Here is a 24,646-nt window from a genome sequence, read left to right as displayed (position 1 = left end):
ACTCTCTGCTGAATCATTGTTATTGAGTCCTAATGGGCAGGGCAAAAGGGTGTGTGTCACCTTTCTGGGAGGCCTTGGTAGAGTCCAGCTGCTCAGGCTTCAGTTCCTGGACCTCAGCGGCCTTAAGGTCTTCTTCTTGGTTCTCCGTTTCCATCGCCACATCCTCATCTTTCTGATCTTCATCCTGGTCCTGCTGAGGTCCTGCTGCTTTCTGCTGGTCTGCACTGGCAACATCTGGAAACAGCAAAAGTCAAAAGTTCAGAACCTGATGTGATGGCTGAACAGTCTGAGCCATAACAGGAACCGTCACCAAATACACGCTTGCCATTCCCATGGAGTGTGTACTGACCATATGTCTGAGCGTCATAGGACGCGTCTCCCTGTTTGATGTGTTCATACAGGTCTGACTCCTGCTGGGCGTCACTCTGCCTGCTGTCCTCGGTGCCATCCTTACTGCTCTCCACTGTGCGCAGACGCTTGTTAACGCGTTCGCTGTAGTCACCCGTCGATCGCTCGTTGTCCGCTTGACCGGGTTTTCTCTTGAAGCTCTGGAATGTTACAGTAAATCAGTGCTGAAAACACGAAAGGAAGCAGATGTGGAAATTCATCAGGAAGCAGATTTTTCTGATTCCAGGTGTACCTGCGTTTTGTTCCGAGTCTGTTTCTGAGAAGCCATTCTTGCCGTCAGCTTCGACTGGTGGCCCTCTGATTGGCTGGCGTCAGCGGCTCCGCTCCCATGTTCCTAACAAACCGGAAAAATGTCAATATCTTAATATTTTATCATCTTTAGGAGAGGTGATGATGAACTGAAAGTATAAATAATCTCTTTGGTGCTTAGGATGAAAGAATGAACAGCTTGTTTACCCGTATTTTCTGGGCTACAGAACCTTGAGTATAAGCCGAACCCACCAAATTAAAAAATATTTGTACATATACAGGCCGCACTTGTCCTTATATACCCGTACTTATAAGCCGCAGGTGTCCACATTGTAACATGACATACGTTTTCAAGTCCGGGCCATCTGCTTTTATTACCTCTGAAAGCTTTTGTCGTCTTTTTGCACTGCGTCAGTTCTTCACGCTGCCGTCTCCAACGTCTCACCATTGATTCATTTACGCCAAGCTTACGTGCAGCAGCTCTATTTCCTTCTTGGACATCCAGTTCGATTGCTTTTCACTTAAAAGCTGCATCATATGCATTTTTTTCGAGTGTTTTCCATGATGACGGTACGTGCATGACACGCAAAATGACTGTTAAAAGTTACGCTTAAAACTAGCGTCTTCCTCTTCGCATCACCGGGCCGTTAGCTCGTAAATATCTATAGATTAGCCACATCGTTGTTTAGGCCGCAGAGTTGAAGGCGTGGGAAAAAAGTAGCGGCTTATAGTCCGGAAAATACGGTATATGATATGAGTTTTCCTGCAATAAGCAAAGGCCAGCAAACCTTGTACCAAAGAGCAAGTTGTCTCGTTTCGTTCTCATCTTGAACACTTGTGAGAAAATGGTGGCGGGTCAAGACATAATGCGGTTTTCAAAGAGGCAATGTAGAGTAGCCAATTAACCTAATGTGCATGTTTTTGGTATTGTGGGAGGAAGCCGGAGAAAACCCACACAGGCACAGGGAGAACATGCAAACTCCACATAGAAGGGCCCAGACCGGGATTCGAACCTGGAACCCTCTTGCTATGAGGCGACAGTGCTAACCACTGCACCACCGTGCCGCCTTCAGAGAACCCATCGGTGCCAAAAAGCACCTGACAGTACGTCTCAGAAGAAATGACCTACTTACAGCATGGATTTTGATTGGCTTGGCCTCTGCTGTTTAAGCTACCGGTTGGACTTAAGTTTTAAACATTTTTAAAATGATATATTTAGGGTTATTCTTACAGTTATTAAGACAAATATTACAGTTAGATATTACCAAGTGAACTTCTGTTCACTTCAGCCATTTCACTAGTACATAAAGTCCAAATGATCAGAATGTTTTTAACCACACTTTGTCCAGTACGAGTTTGACTTCCTTTATATAAATACTCTTAATTTAAACTATTTTATATAAAATATCACAATATCTATCTTATCATTTCTTTTTGATAAAGATTATCAGGGTTTTGTACTCTAAGTTGGAAACACAAAATGTTTATTGTTCTTAATACTGTATGTCTCTTTGAATATGTTGATCTAATGAATTCTTCTTCCATTTGTTTCATTTTTTTATTACTGAAATGATTCTATGAAATCTGTCACCTGGACAAACAAATCAGACAGCGTTCAACCTCTGCGGCCAACAACATGCATCAAGAGCAGGTGTAAGACAGAACGAGTAACATTTCCACAGTAAAGCGCTGTGAGTGCAGAGCAGATAGATAGATAGAAAAGTAAGCAAACAAACAACCAAACAAGGCCTAACTGTTAGTGGGAAAAACAGACTAAATAAACTAACATATGATACACAAACAACAGAGCACACCTCTTTAGCTTGGTCTCTCTCTGAAGCCTCTCCTGCCAGCTCCACAGCTGTATCGCTCTGAACGTTCTGCTCTCCAGTCTGACCGTCTGTGTCGTGCTCCTTCCTCTCAGATGACTCTGGCTGCTCCTCATCCTCACCTGTTCCTTCCTCCTCCTCCTCCTTCTCCTCTTCCTGTAATCATTAAAAGTCCCCATAATGACACAACAACAAAACCTCCTGTGTTCACAGTACGTCTTTGAGACATGCGCACCTTTGGTTTGTGTCCTTTGTCATTTGGAGTGGTCAGGTCTTCGTCTCTTCCTGCCTCCTTTCCTCTCTCCTCCTCTTCATCTTTCTCCACACACTCCTCATCTCCCTCAGCTTTGTCTCGCCCTTCCTCCTCGTCCTCCTCTTCAGTCTTGGGCTCCTCATCATTCTCCTCCCTGTGTTGGTCCATCTGCTCCTCTTCCATCCCCTCTGCTTCCTCTCCCTCCTCGTTCTCATCCTTCTGTCCATCATCCTTCTCATCGGAGCCCGCGTCTTTCTCATCAATGTCAAACGGATTCTCGTCTGAGGAGGACAAAATGCCACACCGAGGCGATTTAACTGGCAAAACAAACCTTTTTAACAAGGGAACGCGTTTCACAGTTGATCTCTTACATGTAGCATTTTAAATAGCGGTATAATACTTTATGTAATACCATTTACTACAATCTACACACGCAGCCTCTTTCTTCAACTGGTGTTACTGTCAAATATGTCAGCTTCTCAAAAGTACACATATAAAACAAAAAATAGGGGATGTTGCCACTTCTTCAAAGACTTTTTGTGGGTTTTTTTTTTGACAGGAAATTCGAGCGCTTGCTGTCACCTGTGGCACAAAACACATGGCTGTTGTTTCTATCAACACTGAAATGATTAATATTAGACGACAGACCCGAAAATAAACTGGTAGCAATTTTGATGATTGATGATTAGTGGTGTTTTGTGTGGGTATCATTCCAACATCTAAACTTATTCTGGATGACAAATAAACAAAAGATATTAAACTGATTAATCACTAACAGTAAAAGTAGTAGCAGTTGAGTGTCTGTCTGTCTGACTGTCTTACATTCTACTCCATCCTACTTCTACTACCTGCGTGACCCTCTAAAATCTCTAGCGCAAAATCTTCAGGGAAACCTGTCTTGACTTCTATTGCAAAGGACAATCTTTGTTCATGAACTTGAAAACGGGTATGAGAAACAGTCACAGTAACAACACAGTGTGCACTCGTTTATTCAGGCCTCACCATCACCTTCGCCCTCTCCGTCTCCAGCCTCATCTTCCTGGTCCAGGTTGAGGTCTTCGGGAAGATCCATGGCCTCAGGCTCAGGTCTCTTGTCCTGCTGGCCATGATATGGGTCCACTTCATTCTCATCAAACTCCCTCTGAAAAAAAAAACAAAAAACAGCAGGAGCCAAGTTCAGAGACAGAAAAGCTGTAAAATAAGAGGAGAGCTGTGAAATGTTGCAAATGTCTGTTTGTAATCCTAGATAAAATTTAAAAGAAGAAAAGTAAAAAGGTTAAGGGAATGGTTAAGGTATGACTTTGTGACTTTCTCTTCCAGATAAAAAGATCACCTGATCTCCTTGTTCATTGATTTTCTCTTTCTCCCCCTCGTCCATTGGGTCATCTCTGTCCTGGTTCTTCTTGTCTTTGTTGGGGTCTGCAGCATCCAAGTTGTCATCTTTAGCAACCAGCTCGGACTCACCCTGAGACAATCCAGTTTGGACAAATAGTTAGGGCCCGTAAACTGCTGCTCTATACGTTCTGTTTTCCACCTGTTTTCCTGAAGCCCTGTGGTCATTTCATGGTCTGTACCTGGTCCATGCCTTGGCCAGACTCCTCCTCCTTGTCGCTTCCTTCGTCTTCATCGTCCTCGTCCCCCCCCCACATTCTCTCATCCAGAGTGTCCGTCTGTCCTTCACCCAGGTCACCCATCTTTTTATCCAACTCCTCCTCATCCTCTTTAGATGACTCATCATCTTCACCTGCAAATGATTCACAGAAGGACGGACTTTTTAGCGTGACACACGTGGATGAGTCTTCACAACTTTTAGTGATTTGTAGCAGGCAGTGTTAACTAAGCAGGACTGTAAAACCGAACAAAAAGGAGCGGGCAGCATATGGTAAAGTCAACAGGCTACAGTCAGCGCAAGCTACCTGCTTCATTCTCATCCCCATCATGCATTTGGCCATCAAAGTCTTCTGACATCTCAATAGCGTTGTCCTCTGCCTTGATTTTTTCTTGATCCTGCTGTTCTTCCTTTTCCTGACCCTCCTGGAAAGTGTCCTCCACCTGGAAGCAAAACGCAGAGACAGCTTTATGAGAAATGCTGACCGAGCGATCCATCTTACACATCTGATCGTTATGCCGTTTCAGGAAGTTACTGCTCAGAAGATGCAAGCTGTCATTTACAGGCAAAACCTCATTGGATGCTAGATGCTAAGCTGTTGTTTTCTTTAAGATTTCAATGTAACGGCCTCTGAGGGGGCAGCTATTACTGCAATCTTAACTGTATTACTAGGGCATATTTATTTATTTAACTTTTTGACTCACCAGCCAAATCAACTGGTAGATGAAGAAATCCTCACTTAGCACACGCCAAATGTATACATATTAGGTATGGCTTTATAATTTAAAAATACTGATATTTCATCACCTGATCTTCATTCTCGATCTTGTCACTGACGTCTTTGGTTCCCTCGCCTTCTCCTATACCACCACCCTCGTAGTCATGAAACTCTGTGGCTCCTTCTCCATCCCCACCGGCCATCAGCTCCTGAGGCAGGCAGAAACCCTGAGGAGGAGGCCACAACAATCAATTAAACAAACAATCAACTTAATATCGCTTTTATTTTGCACTATTTTAAAAAGAGACGTCAGTAACTTCCGCAGTAGCTGTACCTTCTGAGCGAGCTCGGTGAAGATGCTGGCCAGGACAGACAGCAGTTTGCCTGTGGTCCTGTGTGCTCCCAGCGACACAGCCAGGTAGTAACGCACTAAGTCAGAGTAGATCCCCAGCAGAGGCTCCAGGCGCACCAGCATCCTGCACGCACTGCTCACCTCCTGGAACAAAAAGACAGGATGAGATTATGTACCATATGGATTTTAAGAAGAAGAATCAGCTTAATTGACAGTATATATATTTTTATATACACACACCGAATTTATCTTCTACATCCTTAGTTGAACACACATGCAACACCCGGCAATTTACATGCAGTGAAACACACACAGGAGCAGTGGGCTGAAACTATCAAGCGCCAGGGGAGCAAACTGGAGGTTAAGTGCCTTGCTCAAGGGCACATCAGCCGGCTAATGGAGGGGGGGGAGCATTTGTCACATTAATCGCTCCACCACACCCAAATTTTTCCTGCCCGTCTGGTGGTGACCCTCCAATCACAAGCAGCTTCTCCAACCTCTAGGCTAAGTGTGCGTCATACGAGCAGCTGTTGTTGGTACCTGCAGCTGCGATGGCTGACACGAGTCTCTGTGTGTCCTCAGGCGGCTCAGCAGCCCTTCCAGCTCGGCATTAGCATCTCCCAAACACAGGGCCTCCACCTCAGCTGCCAGCTCCTCCTCCAGGAGTCGAGTCAGGTGACCGGGCTTCAGCAGCTCCTCCACAGGCTCTTCATCCTCCTCCTCTTCCTCCTCCACTTCAGCATCATCTGAAACATCAAGCAGACGAACATTAATGCTGTAGGATGTAGACTATGTAGACAAAGGTATTGGCGCACCTGACCATTACACCAGCAGGAACTTTAATGGTATTTCATTCCAAATACACAGACAGCTTTGCAGGTGTAACAGCTTCCACTCTTCTGGGGAGGCTTTCTTTTTGGAGTGTTTCTGTGAGAGAAAAGGTCCTTCCCCAAACTGTTGCCACAAAGTTGGAAGCACAGCATTGTCCAAAATGTCTTGGTATGCTGAAGCGTTAAGATTTCCGTTCACTGGAAGTAAAAGGCCAAGTCCAATCCCAAAAACAGCTCCATACCACACCTTAATTCAATATTAAAGAGGTGTGGTTGAATACCTTTGTCCATACAGTATATGTAGGACATCGTCTGAGAAAACAGTAAATATCAGACTTTATCTAATGACTTCAGCAAAGGGCAAGAAAGCACAGAATCATGAAAACAGGACTGTTGGAGAAGGGAAAAAGTTGCTCAAACATACACAGCCTCCTTTTACATCATACTGATTGAAAGCTGAGAATTTGTCATGTCATGTAACCATCCCGCTTAGTGCCAACAGTGCAGGTCAGAACTGGCAGTAAGACAATGCGGGAGACCCTGATACCATCTGAAGAATGTCTTGTGATAACCGGTGCTAACACAGCTCAGCTCCTCATGCCTATACCTTCTCTCTAACTGATGGCCAGAGAAAGACAAAGACTAGATGGATGTATCTAATACAGCAGCAAATCAGTGTTATATTGCTACTTGTAATATTGTTCTGTGCACCAGCTCTGCAGAAAGTCAACTCAGATTTAGTCACAACCAAATCAGAGCAGGTCCAGACCATACATTCTCACCTCTCTCGACAGCTCCGTGCTGCTTTCTTTGCTGCTCCCTCTCACTCCTCTTCACGAGCGTCTGGACAGCACACAACACTGTGTTGATGGTTGTCTCCAGCTCGGCAGAGAACTCAGTACAGAAGGTCGACTGGTGATCTGTGCGGGAAATAAAGAGAGGAACCGTAGAACCTTGGTACTATATGTGATCTCACCTGGCAGTGCAGTGTGGGTCACTGGTCAGTGCATTACCTGAGCTCTGGTGTCCCAGGCACAGCAGCTGGGTCTTCCAGGTGGTGAACTCTCTGATGTTATCCTCCACCTGGCCTCTGACATACTGCAGACTCTGGGTGATGGCTGGCTGGCTGTCTGCGCTGCTGACACATACTGCTGGGGTGAACAGTTGCTCCACACTGGGCATCTGAGCCACTACAGCTGCCAGCTGGTCAAAGGCTGAACAGCATGTAGCAAAATGGTTCCTGTGGCAAAATAAAACAGTGTTCCTGGTTCTGTGTTTTCTTACTGTTACACCTGGCTTCAAGTAAACACTTGAATCATTATGTTTTACCATGTGTGGAGTTCTCCATCAGAGGTCTGCTGTGCCACATTGTCCAACTCCACCTTCAGGCTCTGAGTCTGCTTCAACATTGTATTGATGTGCTGGTTTAACTGGCACCAGGCCGTGTCTCCCCTCCGCATCAGACAGCCTGGGGGCTGGCGATGTGCTGCCAGCGGAGACGGGCACCTCAGGGTATGCTGCCTGCAGCTGCTCGCCTCCTCCTTCTGTTGGAGGTCCTCCGGGCAGCACTGATGCAGCCAGGCAAGCTGCTGCAGGAGGGTGGTGCACTGGGCAGCCAGCGCTTGGCCTCTGCTGACCCAACCCTGGAGAGATGCCTGAGGCGGGAGGATGCAGCCATGGTCCTCACCGTGGCTCTGCACGTGGGCCTTGACCCCCTGGATGCTGTTTGTTAGGCTCCTGGGAGTGGTTATGAGACAAGAAGGGACATCAGGTCAGTAAAGTAATAAACAACACGCACTGAGGATCATTTCAACTTCATCTATCCATCCAGTATGTGATGATGTGTGGCATGATTGTAATGCATGTCTTTGTCTAAATATTTTGCACATGGAACATGCTTGAGAATGAATGAAAAGTTAAATGATTAGTTATCATTTGCAGTCCCAATTTATGATGAAATCGCTGAGCTTAACAAATACATGTAATAATACTGACCTCTAGTGCTTTATGATGTAGATGGTTTGTTTATTTTATGAGTTCAGAAGTTGAATTTCGTTCTTTGTTTCATCTGTCATTTTGTACAGCTTTCCTTGAATTGCCATTGCTGGCACCGCTCAGCTACGGCTACCGTTTTATTGCTGAGCCTGACCTCCGACCACACACTAATTTCCTGTACGAATGAGGAGCGCGTCCTCCTTCGCCCCTACCAAGTTTATTCAACTCACTAAAATCTGTTCTAAAAAGATGCTGGAATTGACCATCATCACCGCACTTCCTGTTCCTTTGATCCTCTGAACACTGACCTGAGATGGACCCACTGCTCGGTGAGCTTCGCCAGTCTTTGTCTCTGTCGGAGGAGCAGCTTGAAAAGGTGTGAGGAGAACCCTCTACAACGCTCTATGTTCCCCAGACCAAGCTCCTACGACCAAATAACACACACACACAACTTCAGACTACAGGGTCAAATTTGCTCTGAATCTGCAATCCCTGGGCCTCACTGAGCACCAGACCATCGGTATCCGTGAGTCACCTTGGCAGCGTGCTGAAGTGCAGTCTGCAGGGCTGTTCTCCTGGCCCATGAACGGTAGAAGTACTTCTGACATCCATCCCATGCTGTCAACAACTCTGTGAACAACCTGAAACATCAAGAAGGCAGAGAATAGACATTCTGGAGTTGTCCAATACTTTACAACATTAAACCTGGGTTTATACCTGCATACCTTCCTGACATTTCACTGAGATACATGGTATATGACAATAATATTGTGTAATTGTGTATATAGAATGCATAGAGTAATAAATAAACAGGAAGGGCCCTAAGTGTTCTTATGCAGATTGTACAGCTGTGTTGCTGTAGCAGAACTGACTCACTAATCACTAATGTTCCACTCATGCCAGCTAAACAACAATAAGCATCTAAGGTTTAATTAAATTAGGGTCTTACAAGACTGGAGCAACACAAATATTTTCTACGGCTTAAATCTGCTAACAAGTTACATAATGTCTCCATAAGCCGGCGATGTTTTTCTACTATGCCACAGTGAAATAAATCCATGAACAAGTGAGAGTTACGTTGTCTCAGTCTGCTCCTGGTTCCTGATAGCAGCGAGAGCAGCGCTCATCTCCAGAGGCTGCATACAGAGGGTTTTCTCTGGCTCAGCTGTCCTGTTCCACGTCAGGCCTTTACGGTACGACAGACCTTAACGGGACCATGATACATACAGAGAGAGAGAGAGAGAGAGCTTGTAAGAGCGATCTTTTTCTTTCTGAGACTGAAACGACTGCATGACGCTACAGTAGATCGAAGAGGAAAACTCACCGATTTCCGCGAGCATCTTGAACAGGTCTGAAAGCGCCCTCTGCTTCTGCTGTAGGATGTGCTTCACCTCGGCCTTCTGCTTCTCCTTCTCCGCTGACACGTCGATGGCGAGGCTCTGCAGGTCCCGCATATTGCTGATGATCTCACCTGAAAAGCAAATAACTCTCAGCTGTTTGCAGCAATGCCACAAGTTGGGAAGCAGCTTTGTATGACTGATGTGCTTGACTGTGTGTAAACAACAGTACATGGTCCTGAGGATGGCGCCAGAAGAAAAGCCATGATGTTACTCAAATCAAGTGTGTATCCTTTTGACAGGATGAAAGTTCAATAAACATAATGTCAAGTTTGGATTGTGCGCTGGAGCGGTCACTACCTGTGAAGCAGTCCAGGTCTTCAGCCAGCTCGGGTGCCGGGTTCTTCTTCAGCAGCTGCACGCACATTTTCTTCATCTTCCTGGTCAGAACAGGCAGACGTCCCTGTAGAGATGACACTTCAACTCCTACATCTGGGCCCTCATTCTGAAACACACAATGCAGTGCAGTTATTCAGTCATCACTTATTACCATAAAGCACTTAATAACCGATTACATAAGATGGGGGGCACAGGAAAAGAGATACTTCATTTGAGGTCAATGCTGGCAGTAAGAACACTCGGGGTGAGTTCTGCACCTGCAGGTCTCTGCCCTTCCCAGGTAAGACACTCTTCAGTGTCTGGTGAACCCGATGGATGGGTGTTTCCTCTGGGTTGGCATCCACACTGTCCAAGCTGGCAATACTTCCCTGTTCCACCAGAGCGGGAACACATGGACCATTCAGGGCCTCCTCAAACTTCCTGACAAACTTGAAGAGAGTCCTGAGAGAAAACAAGCAGACCGGTATTGGCGGCAGGACAGCCATCTATACTATCAAAGAGTCCTTTAGGACAATAAGTCCTAAAGAATAAAACAGCACAGCACAAATCAGATCATGGTGATATATCTTACCGATGGGTCTTCTCCACCGACTGTTTGATGGACCAGAAACTGATGTCATTCCACTTGGAGATCTTGACAAAGTCCTGAGGACAATGATTCACATCACAGAGGAGCTTCAGAGTGTGCATGCAATGTATTACTCTGCTATACATGGACAAGGTTTCACAGTGCTGGTACGCAATGGCAATGAATACAAATACTGTACATGAATACAAACCTTAAGCTCCTTCTCGATGGGCTGTCTGAGCTGACCGATTCTTGTCAGGATGCCATCTGAGAACTGACTGTAGTATTTGTGCAGGTTCCACAAAAGGCTGGACAGTGACTCTGTGAAGTAAGGAGAGAGGTAACATGTCATCCCCCTCCATCTGCAGTGCAGCCAAAATTCCAATTCTAGATAATGCATTCTTGTTTTCTATACAGCAAGTCATAGATTAAATGTATTCTGAAATAGTAAGCTTCAGAGATTACATCACGAGGTATTCAATCACATCACTGAGTTTAATCAAAAACCGATCAGTGATGTCCGAGACGGCTTGACGCATGACACGAGGGCAGCAGACAGTGACCCTCGACTGATCAATACATTTGTCAATATCCATGTGATGATATAATTAGTCAAAAAAAAAACTGCTGTGCTGTTTTGCAAATAAATGAACTGACGCTGCATGCTGCTAATTTGATTGATTCATTGCAAGACTCTGTACTTATGCTGTCTACATGTCTACCATTGGAACTGAATTTAAAGTCTCTGCACTCGTTTCCATCAGGTGCTTCAGCACTGACCCTGACTATTGCACCCTATCACATGCACGTGATCTATGAGTTAAAGACCGCTGTTGATACAGTGGAATCACATTATAACAGACTACTTCATGGTCACTACGGACAGGAGGAATCATTACAGTGACTCTTTCAACTTAAACAGCATGGATGAGAACTGTATTTAGTGCAGGACTGATGTGTGGTCTCTGACCTTGTCCAGGCTGGTTGGGGATCAGCAGGACATGGCAGTGGAAGCTGAGTAGCATGGCCAGACGGGTGTGGAACTCTCCCAGGGAGGAGCTCTCCATGAAAGCCTGGAGGGTGGAGGACACTGAGGACAGGGAGAGGTACTCCACCTCCTCACCTGGAGGGGACAGTATCAGGAAGCTTAACGACATTTCCACGGCTGTATTATCCTCTTTAGTAAAACAGAATACCATGTGGACCCTTAAAAACTTATTTAAAAAATAAATAAAATAAAATCAATCACTTTCTAACAGTCACAACAAGTCTCTTTCATTTAAGGTAAAACATATGACATTCGATACCACTAGATATCGAACTTGAGTACCAGACCAAAATAAATCTACTAAATAAAGTCAGAAAGAAAAAAAGAAAGTGCACCCAAATATACAAAACTAATCAACTGCATCATCAATAATGTGAAAAATAACTTGAACATTTAGAAGCGAATCAGCACACACATCTCATGCTGCATATGTACCTGTATCAGCACCCATTCTCTGTTCCTCCAGGTACCTCTCCACTAGCTGGTAGATAGAAAACCAGTGTTTGGTTGATTTCTCAGTGTGACGCTTCATTGCGTTGTCCAGACTGCTCGACCAGCAACTACATGTGACAGGACAGGCCGTGTTTACATTCCACACACAGCAACAGGAAACAGCTTGTACGCTGTGGACGAGTTGAGGACTCCAATCCAGGTTTAACCTCTCTAAGCTAGTATTTAAAGTAACATATACTGTCTGAATGAAAGCCCTCTGTGTCTTACCTGAGCTCCAGTTTGCGCCACTGGATAATGAGCTGGGTAACTGGTTCCAGTTCTTTCCGCAGGGAGACTGAGCGGCTGGCGTTGTTCTCCCAGTCCTGATGAGACAGTAAGAGAGGCGATTACGGAGTGATGTCGGCTATTAATAACGTATCTGACAAATTTTCTAGTGGATTAAATGTATTAACACCACTTGGAAATACAGTAGTGTAACCACAGGAGCTATTAGGCTAACTGAGCTCACCTGTGCTTTGCTGAGCAGGATCTCCAGACCATTAAGGAACTTGGCCAGTGGACTGGCCAGACTGAAAGCCATGATCCTCTCTATCACCACAGTCAGCTGAAAAGAAACACACACACCGTAAAGTTTCACAACCCATCTACAGAATACAGCAACAGCTATACTTACTACCTAGACCTACTTTGTCCACTCTGTCTGCTGTGATAGAATTTTACACTTCTAGAAGGGTAAAATAATGGATAGAATAATGGACGGATAAAATAAACAAGACTATAAAATTAGGAACTTGATGCTTGCTAAAGTTCCCTGCAGCACCCAGCAACGTAATAATGAAAATGTAATGATGCAAGACATTTTGTTATATTACTGGTCATGTTATTACATGATTAACTTTTACTATCAACTTTAACACTTTTGATCAAGTTAGGAGCAAATTTTATTACACTTGCAGGAAATGACCACATTATTGGGGGCAGCCGTGGCCTAGAGGTTGGAGAAGCGGAGGGAGGGTCACTGGTTCGATTCCCCCACTGGACGGGCAGGAAAAATTTGGGCGTGGTGGAGTGATTAATGTGAAAAATGCCCCCCCACCTTCATTGGCTGGCTGATGTGCCCTTGAGCAAGGCACTTAACCCCCCAATATGCTCCCCGGGTGCTTGATGCTGCACACAGTTACATTCCGTGCTTTAAATCACTGAATGCCCAAATGCTAACTCACTGCGGGACTTGATGTACAAAGGTCACTGACCTGTACGAGAGCTGGGTGATCTGGCCATTCCTCCAGTCTCTGCTTCACTGCAACGCTTAGCTGCTCCAGGACGGGAAGACAGAGACGGGCCTCGCTCATGTTGGGCTGCTGGTAGAAGTCATAAGGCCCTTCTGAGGTGACGGCGAGACCATCAGCGCCCCCCAAGCCCTGAACCGTGTTCTGGAGGAGTGCAGAGAGCAGCAGTTCACTGCCTGTCAGTTGCTGGTCCAGTTCAGCATCTGAGGGGGAAACACAGAGGCCAGAACGCACATTTCTTTTAAAGCGATATTCAATTTAAAGCAATATATTTCTCCTTTGAGCTAGGAAATGGCAATAATAATAATAACAAAAACAACAACAAAAACAATAATAATAAAAATATTCCTCAGGTCTACGTGAATGATGGCAGAAATAAGATCACTTACCAATCAGATGATAGAAGCGTGACATCAGAGGGGCAGCAATCTGATAGGAGGAGACCAAAGCCTTGATGTGTTCTTTGCTGTGATTGGCTGGCGCTGTGCCATGGTACCACAGTGATTGTGCATATCCAAGACAGAGGCGCTGATGGACCTGGACCAGAGTGTTGATGACAGCTGGAGACAGGAAGCTGCTCTCACTGGACTCCTCTTGTGCTTTCTCTTCCTCCTCCTCCTTAAGGTTCAAGTCTTCAGGACCCTCCAGACTGGGCTGGGACATGATGTCTGCAAAGTCCTGATGAAGTATGGACAGATTCAGTGAGTTGGTATTTATAAAGACCCTGGAAAGGTTTTGGTCTTGATGGCACAATTTTTGACTTCTCAGTGGAAAGGCCTTAGATTGGCCATGTATGTAACTTTAAAGTAAGATACCTTCCAGTGAGATAACCTAAAATGTCAGCTGTTCACAGATGCAACATATATCGTAATCTAACAATTTCAGATTGCATGAAATAAAAGAATATAATAATGTGAATATAGGTGCAGAATGACTGGGTAAGATAAGGTAAACCAAACACATAACTGTCTTGTGACTATTCCAGTTGCATCAGATCAGTGGCAATTTACCAAAAGCTCACTTTACACTCATTTGACTGAACTTCCCATTCATTTATTTTTATTTATATTTTGGTTTATTTAACAGGGACAGTACGCACTCAACATTGCTAAAAATGTGCCAGACACTATTATTCATCTGTAGTCCCAGGACATTTGGGCAAAGTGAATTTATAGCACCACCACAAAAAACAGAACCTGTGAGCTTTCATTGACAAAATTTCCAACGTTAGCATTACCGAGTATTGCAGGTTTACAATGAACAGCCCCAGTGGGCAAATAATTGCAAAGAGAACTTTAAAAACAGAATCTGCATTGAAAAACAAAAAAAAAGTATAAGAGGCCTCTCGGAATCTAATGGGATAATGAGTCCTTTCTGCAAGGATGCATCTTTAATCAAAATCAAACAAACTGTTTCTGAGATATAACATTTTAGCTAATTATTATGATTTGAACAGCTGAAGCTTTACCGGGATCTGAACAGTGTCTGCTTACCAAAGCTAATTTGGTTATCATGAGGAGACAGAAGGATGGACTCAACTAGACGCACTGTGATCTTATCTTAACAGCTATAACAATACCTGGTTGAACTGAGGGAAGCGACATCTGAAATCTCTCTCTTCCTGTTCGTCCTCTGTCAGTCCTGAGCCGTGCAGTCGACTGCGGCTGCGGTACAAACTGGCCTCCAGCTGCTCTCGCTCTCTCTTCCGTCTCTCCTGCTCATCCCATTCGTTCACCAGAGCCTGAGGAACATCATGTTACAGTCAGCAAAGCAACAGCATGTATTTAGGTTGAAAATTAGGACAAAACTTCAACTGCAAATCAACGGATGTCAATTTTAACTGAAGCTCTGACCTGGCAGATGTGTCTGAAGAGGCTGCGCGTCTCGAGGCTAAACTCTCCGGTGGACAGGGTGTGGCACTGCACATACAGTAGTGCATTCAGGAGCAGGGTGGAGGACTGCGGAACCACATGCTTGGCATCCTGCTGCTGGGGAAGAAGCTTCACCAGGCAACGCAGAACATCCAGGCAAGCCCTGGAGCAGAGGAAGTCAGCCCGGGCCAGGTAGGACGGCAAGCTGTGGGACAGGGAGGGAAAGGCCAGCAGACAGGACACCAACCTGGGCAAACCAGGCACAGGTGTGAGCGAGGCGGCCACCTGGGAGGCCACAAGTCTCATGCCGTGTCGAAGCTGGAGGATGCCCGCTCGAACAGGTGCAACCACATCAGGGTACAGAGGGTAATCCTCCAGCAGCCTCTGGCAGAATTGCTGCTGGGAGTTTTGCCACACAGCCTCCTCCTTCAGCAAGCTCTGGACTGCAGACCTAGACTTGGAGGTGGGGGGGCTCTGCACGGCCTTCAGTAAGTGGGACAGGAGGTCTTCCACTGCAGACGCCTGGCCGATGCTGCAGAGATAGTGCTGCAGCTCCTGGAAGAGTCGACCATACTGCGGCTCACGGGGGCGACAGGCTTGCTTCCTGGAGAGCTCAGCTATCTGATCCTTCACCTGCTGCATACGGATCCACAGGTATCTACAACAAGTCAGGTGCAAACAGTTACAGGTCTGGTTCAGCTTTTTCACTGTTATAATCATTCCTCCATGATAATATCAAAACTGGCAACATGCGTGTAAAAGGCTGCTGAGGTCACGTTAGTGAGCAAGCGAAAAGTTAGCTCATTAAAGTTAGCTGTCACAAGGTAGCTAGTTGAAAACACTGGTGCTCATAGCGTTTAGCTACTGTTTGCTGGTCCTGTTTGTTCTGGTCGCTGATCATCACCAAGCAGCACCTTCCAAAGGTGGGAAATGAAGTCAGAACCATAGTGCCAAAAAACTGCAATTCCTCAACTGTCCACTTGAGGCTGGCTCCCAAAATGACTCAACTCTCATAAAGCCTCATATTAAAATGAACTAATTTACAGCAGAAACAAATATATTTACAGCCTCTTCTCTACAGCTAACTGCAAAGGGGGTGAATATTTCTATAATTCACTCACAAAATTACATTAAGACTAAACTTTGTATATAATAAGTGCATGACTGCATCAGCAATAGCTCACATGGGTGCTAATCTTTGGGCGATAACAGAGAGACTACTACGTTCACCACTGACGTGAGACAAACTTAGACACACACCCTGGAGCAAGCATGACGCATGAACCTTTCTTTTTACACAGCACTTTTCTGCTGCTTTCTGCTCATTTTTGAGTTGAATTTTCAGTTGAAATATCACATGAAAACTTGCAGCTGGTTCTCACCTGATTCGAGGGTGCTGGAAGCCATCAGTTGTGCTGCTCTCTTCCAGTTCTGCTCCAGTCATCAACTGGGACGACAGGCTGCGTCCTCTCCACTCCTCCTGCAGAAGAGCCAGCTGCAACAGACACAGAGGGACATGTACTTCTGGCCTTAACCATCTTCTTCTCTGTATCACATAAAGTTCTGAAGAAACATTTCATCGTTTTTATGTGATAAGATGGGGTGGAAAACCAGAAACAGCCAGTTTGCTGACCTCCTGCTGAGCGTAGTTGAGTTTGTATGCCCTCTTTACAGCTGGGTCAAAGATGGTCTGTGGTGTCCACACTTTAATCTGCAGCAGGCCCATGGTGACCCAGAACACTCCAGAGCGGGCCAGCTGGTTGGAGCCTTGGACTTTGCTTTGGACGTACTGCTGCAGGCAGGTGATGCAAGCTTCCACCAGGCCATCGGGGAGCAGATTGGGAGGCAGGAAGTCTCTGAAGACAGTCTGGATCTCCTGGGCAGCTATCAGAGGGTCAGGGTCCTCCACCAGGCTCTCACAGCTCTCCATGTAGCCCTCCTGCAGGCTGGGAGGCAGCAGATCAGCCATGCTCTGAAGCTGCCGACGCAGGACAGCGCCCTGAAGCCTGAAGTCTGTGCCCCTGAGGAGGTATGGGAGAGATTAGTAAGCCTGTGAATGATGAATACTTATGGAGATCATTTTTAACATTTCTATTTACCTAAACTCAGCCAGTGTGGGGATGGCCATATTGTCCCATAACACAGCAGACACATCCTGCAGCTGCTGGATCCTCTCTTTCCACTCCCCCAAGGTAACATGGGACATAGAGAGAAGGGCCGTGCCGGATGGATGCCATTGACCTCCAGTCTCACAGTTGCTGAGCACTCCCAGCATGCAACGTGACCACACTGCTTTACTCAGCAGGGCCGGTCCCTGAAAACAACATGGACATGCATCAGATCAGGTTTGGGTTAAACACAGAGGCATCATCAGGAGATGTTAAATGACTGTACCATGTTTTCTGCTTCATGGTGCAGCTTCGGAGCTGGCTGGCTCTCAGGTTTCAGTGGGTCCCATTTCAGCCAGAGGTTGGGGTCTGAGGTGACACTGCTGCGCCACAGGGCAGCAAGAGCCTCTGACAGCAGCCCACACCACACAAACTGCAGCTCCTCAGCCGGCTGTACGAGAAGATTCATGAATAGCATTTGTTTTTGTTTGTAACCTTGAATAATTGTTTCTCTTTTAAAATAGTCTTTCAGGGATTTCATTTGAACAATCATGCATTTGGCAGCAGATGTAAGTGAGGAACAATTTCTACATATAAATCCAAGGTTTGCCTTGACCTTCAACTGCAACACAGCGAGAGAAGGAAACAGTACTATCTATTCCAGATTCCTGCGTTTATAAACTGCAACCTACCGAGGTTAACCACCCCCAGGTCCTTGTCTGAGGATAATAAAAGCACGCTCTAGTTCAGACAACTATCCCGCAGTGATTTCACACCGACATTGGGAGAGGAACCCATGACATATAAAATCCACATATAAATGACATATAAATTAATATGGGAGTTATTAACAGCATAATACAATTCACTGTTATGGAGCAGATGATGTTTGAATAACTCTCATATTCCCAAAGAACACAAGTAGAGTTCTAAACAAATCTGAATATTCTAAATTGGCACTGTATCAGTTGTTTGGGCAATTTGCATCAAACAGCCTCTTTATTTTGTTATTGATTTGGTCTCTGATTTTTCTCATCTGGTCATGTTTTTTAAGATCCTTTAGATCTAATTTAAAGATTCCCTCCACCAAACCTAAAGACATATAAAAATAATCTCCTCTAAATAATAACTTTAACTTTAATAACCCAAAAGTTAAATTACCCCATTCTTAGAATGATATCTCGTTCCCCCTGATCGAAAAAAAATCAACAATCTCTTAATATGCAAGTGTTCCTTGAACTGCTTGACACGAAAAGTCGTGTGTGGAAGGTTCAAATTTGCACATCACACTTATGTAATTTCTATACTGAACTACAGTCTCAGCACCGTTCTGCACAGTGAAGGCCAACATCCACCTGATGGAACAAAAAGCAAAACATATTTTTAAGTGGAGGGGGGGGGTCACTGAAACTTTTACTGACTCTGTCACTGCTGAGCAGGAACCACAGTGGCTGGAGCTGGCTGATGTTCATCGGTGTGGACTGGAGGCAGTAGCGCAGATGTCTGGAGAGTTCTCGCCGTAAGCTTTCCTCAGCTTCCTGATCGCTGCAAATCAACAGGAAGATTTCACTAAACAGTCAATCAGCTGTTTAAAAACTAGCCCCCATAATATATTTCCATAATATATTTTTTTTGTTTTACTGAGGAAGAGTCTTACCCAGGAGAGAGAGCCAAGTGCAGCAGGTCAGTACTGAGTCGCAGCTGGTTGAGTACAGCCAGTTCCTCCATCAGGGGCCAGAGTTGGGCTCTGCGGCTGAGCTGCTGCAGCTCTTCTCTGGACAGGTGGACTCCGTCTCCTGGCTCCTCACCCTCAGACTGGACGCAGTTCTCCAGGAGCCCCCTGGAGGCCATCTGACGCTGCTGCTGCTCCACACTCAACACCAACCTCTCCAGCACTCCTGATGTGAAAATATAGCAAGACATTCACATATTCATTCATACTGACTGAGTGTCCCATACAGACTGCCATGTCCATTACACCCCACAATATGAAGGTGCTAAACAGGACACATTATATAATGATGATTTATGAGTTTAAACAGCAATAGGGCTTAAGATGTTGAATCACAACAAGACTGGGACACAGGTCAAAAATCTTTCTCACCAGATGTCTGTGGATCCAGCTGGTTGTTTGCCAGCAGAACAAGGCCAAAGGCTTCCAGAAGACTCTCTTTGATATCCAGCCCAAGTCCAGCACCTTGAAGTCGTACCAGTTCCTGCCTCCAAGAAGCTGCGGTACCATCCAGCCTGATATCGCTCACATCCAAGGCTTTGCTCAGGAGCCTGAGTCGAGACGCACACTCAGCAACTGACTCCAGCTGATGAAAAAGACAAATATGATTTGTGAAGTGATTCAGATAACCTTGTAGATGACAGACATTATTAAGCTAGACAAAATAGGAAAGGCCATAAGAAGGACAGCAAAAACAACAACTGATGTTGAAAATACTTTGTCTGACAATAAAGTAGTAGCAGCTGATGAGGTGTGCCCAGACCTTGAATGGCAGCGCTTTCCCCAGGGTTTTCTGAATGCCTTTCAGAGCTGTGGCCACAGACACTGGAGTGGACAGAACAGTCTGGATGGCTGCTGAGACTGCCTGCAGCTCCTGCTGACCTCTGGAGTAAAGCAGTCAGAAATGTTAGCAAGCGGAAATGTATTAACTGCAGATACTGAAAAATAAAGTTCTCATGTGACATATTTGTAATATGTAAAATAAAGAAACAAAGTCTGTTGCAATCTTATAGTATCTCTATCTCTAATTATCTGTAAATAAGTACATATAAATTGGCAAAATGAAAACTGTCATATTTTGTTGTGTGGAGAAATGCACTTACTCCAATGAGGCGTCGTCTCCCAGCAGCAGCTGGGGCAGTCGGAGAATCAGGTGTTTCTGCACCCACTGCCAGTGCAGAGACAGCACAGAAATGCCTTGAGAGTCAGCCGGCAACGTGCTGCAAACGTCCCAGAAACGATCGAGCCACTGCAGCAGCTGGAGGATCTAAACACACAAGACAGTGCCATGAGTTAGGAGGAAAAAAAGGCAGGGCGAATTTCGGGTTTTCTATTCAACCTGTACGCCTCGGAGGACTTCATGATTTCGGAGTAGAAGCAGAGGAGGTATTACAGTCCATGTAGCAACTGAAGAAGCAGTACCAAACATATAGATTTTATTAGCATTGCTGTTTTAGTAGCAGTGGTAGTGGTAAAGTAGTACTGGCAGCAATAGTGACAGTAGCAATAGCAAAAGTAGCAGTGATAAGAGCAGCAGCTGCTATCAGTAGCAGCAGCAGGATTACAAGTGGTAGCAGTAATAGCAGCAGCGGCTATTGGCAGCATTTAAAGCAGTAGCAGTAACAGTGGCAGCAGCAGTAATAGTGGAAGTAATACTGGCAATAACAGAATTGACTTTAACACTAGCAGCTAACAATACTAGTAGCATAGCAGTATTACTAGGAGTGATAATAGTATTAAAAGCACTAACAGGAGCAGTGGTTACAGCAGAAACGGTGGTAGCAGCATTAGCCGCGGTAGTAGTAGCCATAGCAGCAGTAGATGTAGACAACACAGGAAAGAAAATAGTCTGTGCATGACAGAATGATGAAGTGAGTGAGTTCTGACCTCAAACATGATGTGGTCTGAGATGTAGGGCTGTCCACTCAGCACAGCCTGCAGGGTGAAGGAGTCCCACAGGTCAAAGAAGGTCCGCAGGTGCATCAGGACCGGGTGGGGCAGGTGACCAATATCCACAGTCCCTGTGAGGGGAGGAAGACACATGCTCTGAGTCACACACCATGCTGAATGCTGAGTAGGTCAGTGGGTGCATGATTTGATTTGCAACTGTAACTCAACTGTATTTCGGAGTGTTACTGTGTGTGTTCATAACTGGCCAAAGTGTGCTGTGCATACCTTTGCTGAAGGCTGTGGCTATTCTCAGGGCACAGTTCTGAGGACACAGGTTGATAGCACAGGAGCAGATGACAGATCGTTCCTCTCTGTCCATCATCAGAACAATCCTTACAAACACACAAGCAAACGATTATTTTAAAACATCTTTACAGGTTCCAGCAGATTAAAGCTCGCTAAGCATGGAAAAGAAAAAAAATGTCAGAGTTTTTAAGATTTCCATCTGTTCAAGAAGATAATTTGATAATTGTATTGCAATTTTCAGATGTTTTACAACAACAGCAGTCATTACATTTCCAAATCTTTGACATTCAGTTGTGTTTTGCACTCGATTTGTGAGACTTTCGCTTGCAAAAGTACCTATGCTTACATGTTCTACTGCAGCAATCTTTGGCAGGATAAAGAAGACTGGCAACCCCCTACTGTACCTGTTGGCGACTGCGTTCAGTGCCTCCAGAAACTCCATGTATCTTTCCTCATCCTCAAAGTTGCACTTGTTAGCTAAAATATCCAGGTATTGCTTGTTCCATCGCATGTCCACCAGAATTCTGTATTCATCTGGCGACACAACAAGCAGCGGTTAATGCTTTGCACAGATGGTAGCTGTAGTAGGTAACGCAAGTGAAAAGTCTGAAATCATCAGCAGCTTCACCATGAAACATAGAAAAAAGTATTATCTTAAACTGTTCTGTGATAATTATGATGATGACATGATGAAAGTGAACATCTACAGCATAAGAAAATATTTAGCAGCCTTAACTATTTTACACAGCCGTGATTTGCATCTAACTCATTTTTGCTCTGTCATGGTTTAGTCATGTCATGAACGCCATATTGCGTATTGAAAAAAAAAAAAAAAAGAAAAGAGAAACAGCATATTGTTTAATATTAATATTAGAATATTATGATATTTTGCGGGAAAACAATAAAACTAGAGAGAGAGAGAACTGTGATGTGCAGCTTGTGCAAGTAGGGAAGTTGCTTTTCTGAGAATAAAGGTAGCAGTAGACATCATATCTATCTATCTATTTATCTATCTATCTCGACAAAAAAAGAGAGAGAGAGAGAGAGAGAGAGAGAGAGAGAGAGAGAGAGATGCAGTATTTACACAAGAACAAGACAATTTACCAGTGCTGTGAGGCTGGAGCAACTCTGCTAGTGACTTGCCCTTGGCAGCAAGTTTGCTACCAAACACAGCCTTCAGAGCCCTGTTTCCTGCTTCTACCTGGACCAGAGCTGGATCTAGAAGAGTCAACAAGCACACAGTTTTCAGATCCAAAGTAATGAGTAGAGCTGGACAATCATGACTAAGGGAAAATCCTATTTCATTTACCTATGATAGTATGATTATTATAAAAACTGTAAAACACGTAGACACTGTGTGTTTGCGGTGCTGTGTGTGTGTATGTGTGTGCACAGTCACACACCAGGGGCGTGTTTGTAGCTCTTCCCCAGGTGTGAGAGCCAACTGCTGCGGAGGATCCAGTCTCCGTGGGAGGCTCTCTCTGTGAGCAGTCTCACCGCTGTGGGGACCAGCCTCAGAGCATCTCGTTCTGACAGATCTACCACTCCTCCAGAGAACACCAGGCCTTCATGGACACCACTGCTCTGCAACGCCCTCTGCAGGTCACTCAGACTCAACGGACGATTCCTGTGACAACACAGTTGCTGTAATGCCTACTTAAAGTATTAGAATTTATTGCCTTTTTTTAATTGGCATTTCAACTGTTCTCAGTTCGTTCACTTGAACTGTCAGAGTCCACTCGCTTTTAGTGACTACAGTTACAGCATTGCCTACTCTTTATTTATTTACAAGAATAAGATGGATGGACATATGGATGGACAGAAAACTAAAATACTAATGTCTCTAGCCACGGCTATTGCCAGCACAGAGGCATAACAAGCACTTTTAGAGGATGCATTTTGATGGTGCTTAGTTCCCCCAAAGAATTGCATTACATTTTCAGTAGTGTTGGTTCAACTGTCACTTCAGGTGCTTTTAGCATTTCAACTTCAGGTACAACTTTATTTCCTTTAATATCAATATTAGGTAGGTCTTACCTAGATAAATTCAAATAGACTGTGATGTGAACGTGTAACTGTATTTTCACCATTCTTACCGCTTGCCCTGCAGACTGAGGGTGTTCAAGCAAAATGAGAGGACTTGTCCATCTCGAAGGACGGTGGCGAAGCAGGAGTCCTCGGTGGAGAGGAGGGCAGAAGGGAAGCCATCGGGCCAGACTCCAGCACAGAGCAGACCGCTGCCCCAGTCCTCTGTGTCCAGGATGGCCAAGTGCTGCTCAATCACCTGCTGGGCTTGCTACAGGGATAATAATACATCAAAGGTTATTCTTTAGCCAGCTAGCATGAATGTGCTCTCTAAATGTCTTTATGCTAGAAGAAATGTCACAAACATCAGAATTAATGCTGTGGAAGCAATGGCCATCTACAGCAATGTTCAGGTTATTATGATAAGGTGTTATTTTTTTTTAGCATTTCTATCCATCCATTTTCTATACCATTTATCGGTCAGGGTCACGGGGATCATTTCTATCATCATTTCTATTTTTAGCATTTGGGCAGCGGTGCAGTGGTTAGCACTGTCGTCCATAGCAAGAGGGTTCCAGGTTCGAATCCCGGTCTGGGCCCTTCTATGTGGAGTTTGCATGTTCTCCCTGTGCCTGCGTGGGTTTTCTCCGGGTACTCCGGCTTCCTCCCACAATCCCAAAAACATGCACATTAGGTTAATTAGCTACTCTACATTGCCCCTAGGTGTGAGTGTGAGAGTGTGTGGTCGTCTGTCTTTGTTCTGGTAAAAGACAGTTTTAAGAAATGATTTAAAAGATGCTACGGATTTGGCTGAAGATGCGAGGAGATCCACAGCTGAGCCCAGACTGAAAAGGCCTCATGGTAATATAGTGCATACAGGGAGCTCTGCCTGAGGATTTCAGGCTGTGCTGTGTCTCATATGGGCTGAAAATATCACTGTGAGGCCTACTATAAAATGTTCAGTTTGTACTTATCAACAGGATCTTACATAAGGAGGAGGAGAATGTATTTTTTCCTAGCCTTTGTTAAGATCCAGGTGGCAGAACTTTGTACAAGTTGGATAAACACCATTAATTTTTGACTGAGACCTGGGGAAAAAAATTGAATGGTGGATGACTCAGCTGTGACTCCACAAGAACAGTGAATAGGAACATAGAAGATTCTCTGATTTTGATTGATAAGATGGTGTTGATACCTTTTGGCAGACGGTGGTGCGTTGGCATAATGAGTAGGCCTCTCCACAGGCATGCTGCAGGGCGCTGGGTAAATCTACGCCTCTCTGCAGCTGGCAGGACAGCAGGGTGGCAGCATGGAGGAGGGAGGCCACTGATGAGGCAGGGGACTCTGAAGGAAGTCATTCACTTAATTATCTTTCCT

The 24,646-nt window shown here is 45.1% G+C and overlaps 1 protein-coding gene across 2 annotated transcripts in view; it reads right to left on the bottom strand.

Moving 5' to 3' along the window:
- The window catches only part of mdn1 (midasin AAA ATPase 1), a 62,830-nt gene that overhangs the window by 4,333 nt on the left and 33,851 nt on the right, over positions 1–24,646 (bottom strand). The window contains exons 47-93 of one of the 2 annotated variants that reach the window (XM_046372388.1): positions 24,465–24,613; positions 23,341–23,540; positions 22,648–22,871; positions 22,349–22,462; positions 21,649–21,778; positions 21,224–21,330; positions 20,936–21,069; positions 20,152–20,315; positions 19,812–19,932; positions 19,421–19,634; positions 18,974–19,214; positions 18,738–18,861; positions 17,603–17,767; positions 17,308–17,522; positions 16,842–17,229; positions 16,591–16,703; positions 15,191–15,866; positions 14,917–15,078; positions 13,727–14,015; positions 13,302–13,540; positions 12,557–12,652; positions 12,316–12,410; positions 12,031–12,155; positions 11,518–11,670; positions 10,759–10,868; positions 10,551–10,624; positions 10,237–10,420; positions 9,941–10,085; positions 9,568–9,714; positions 9,321–9,447; positions 8,779–8,884; positions 8,552–8,667; positions 7,578–7,985; positions 7,262–7,488; positions 7,031–7,168; positions 5,959–6,164; positions 5,401–5,562; positions 5,156–5,293; positions 4,656–4,791; positions 4,314–4,483; positions 4,073–4,204; positions 3,742–3,880; positions 2,722–3,020; positions 2,472–2,642; positions 641–742; positions 350–548; positions 61–234 (exon numbers count right to left, since the gene is read on the bottom strand). In XM_046372388.1, coding sequence (XP_046228344.1) covers positions 61–234; positions 350–548; positions 641–742; positions 2,472–2,642; positions 2,722–3,020; positions 3,742–3,880; positions 4,073–4,204; positions 4,314–4,483; positions 4,656–4,791; positions 5,156–5,293; positions 5,401–5,562; positions 5,959–6,164; positions 7,031–7,168; positions 7,262–7,488; positions 7,578–7,985; positions 8,552–8,667; positions 8,779–8,884; positions 9,321–9,447; positions 9,568–9,714; positions 9,941–10,085; positions 10,237–10,420; positions 10,551–10,624; positions 10,759–10,868; positions 11,518–11,670; positions 12,031–12,155; positions 12,316–12,410; positions 12,557–12,652; positions 13,302–13,540; positions 13,727–14,015; positions 14,917–15,078; positions 15,191–15,866; positions 16,591–16,703; positions 16,842–17,229; positions 17,308–17,522; positions 17,603–17,767; positions 18,738–18,861; positions 18,974–19,214; positions 19,421–19,634; positions 19,812–19,932; positions 20,152–20,315; positions 20,936–21,069; positions 21,224–21,330; positions 21,649–21,778; positions 22,349–22,462; positions 22,648–22,871; positions 23,341–23,540; positions 24,465–24,613 — 8,448 coding nt within the window. The remainder of the gene's footprint in view (positions 1–60; positions 235–349; positions 549–640; positions 743–2,471; positions 2,643–2,721; positions 3,021–3,741; positions 3,881–4,072; positions 4,205–4,313; positions 4,484–4,655; positions 4,792–5,155; positions 5,294–5,400; positions 5,563–5,958; positions 6,165–7,030; positions 7,169–7,261; positions 7,489–7,577; positions 7,986–8,551; positions 8,668–8,778; positions 8,885–9,320; positions 9,448–9,567; positions 9,715–9,940; positions 10,086–10,236; positions 10,421–10,550; positions 10,625–10,758; positions 10,869–11,517; positions 11,671–12,030; positions 12,156–12,315; positions 12,411–12,556; positions 12,653–13,301; positions 13,541–13,726; positions 14,016–14,916; positions 15,079–15,190; positions 15,867–16,590; positions 16,704–16,841; positions 17,230–17,307; positions 17,523–17,602; positions 17,768–18,737; positions 18,862–18,973; positions 19,215–19,420; positions 19,635–19,811; positions 19,933–20,151; positions 20,316–20,935; positions 21,070–21,223; positions 21,331–21,648; positions 21,779–22,348; positions 22,463–22,647; positions 22,872–23,340; positions 23,541–24,464; positions 24,614–24,646) is intronic. The other variant, XM_046372389.1, reaches the window with a different exon arrangement.

This window comes from Scatophagus argus, chromosome 19 (genome assembly GCF_020382885.2).
Source record: "Scatophagus argus isolate fScaArg1 chromosome 19, fScaArg1.pri, whole genome shotgun sequence".
Taxonomy (NCBI): Eukaryota; Metazoa; Chordata; class Actinopteri; family Scatophagidae; genus Scatophagus; species Scatophagus argus.
The sequence above is the reverse complement of the archived record's forward strand: the minus strand, read 5'-3'. Positions and strand labels throughout refer to the sequence as shown.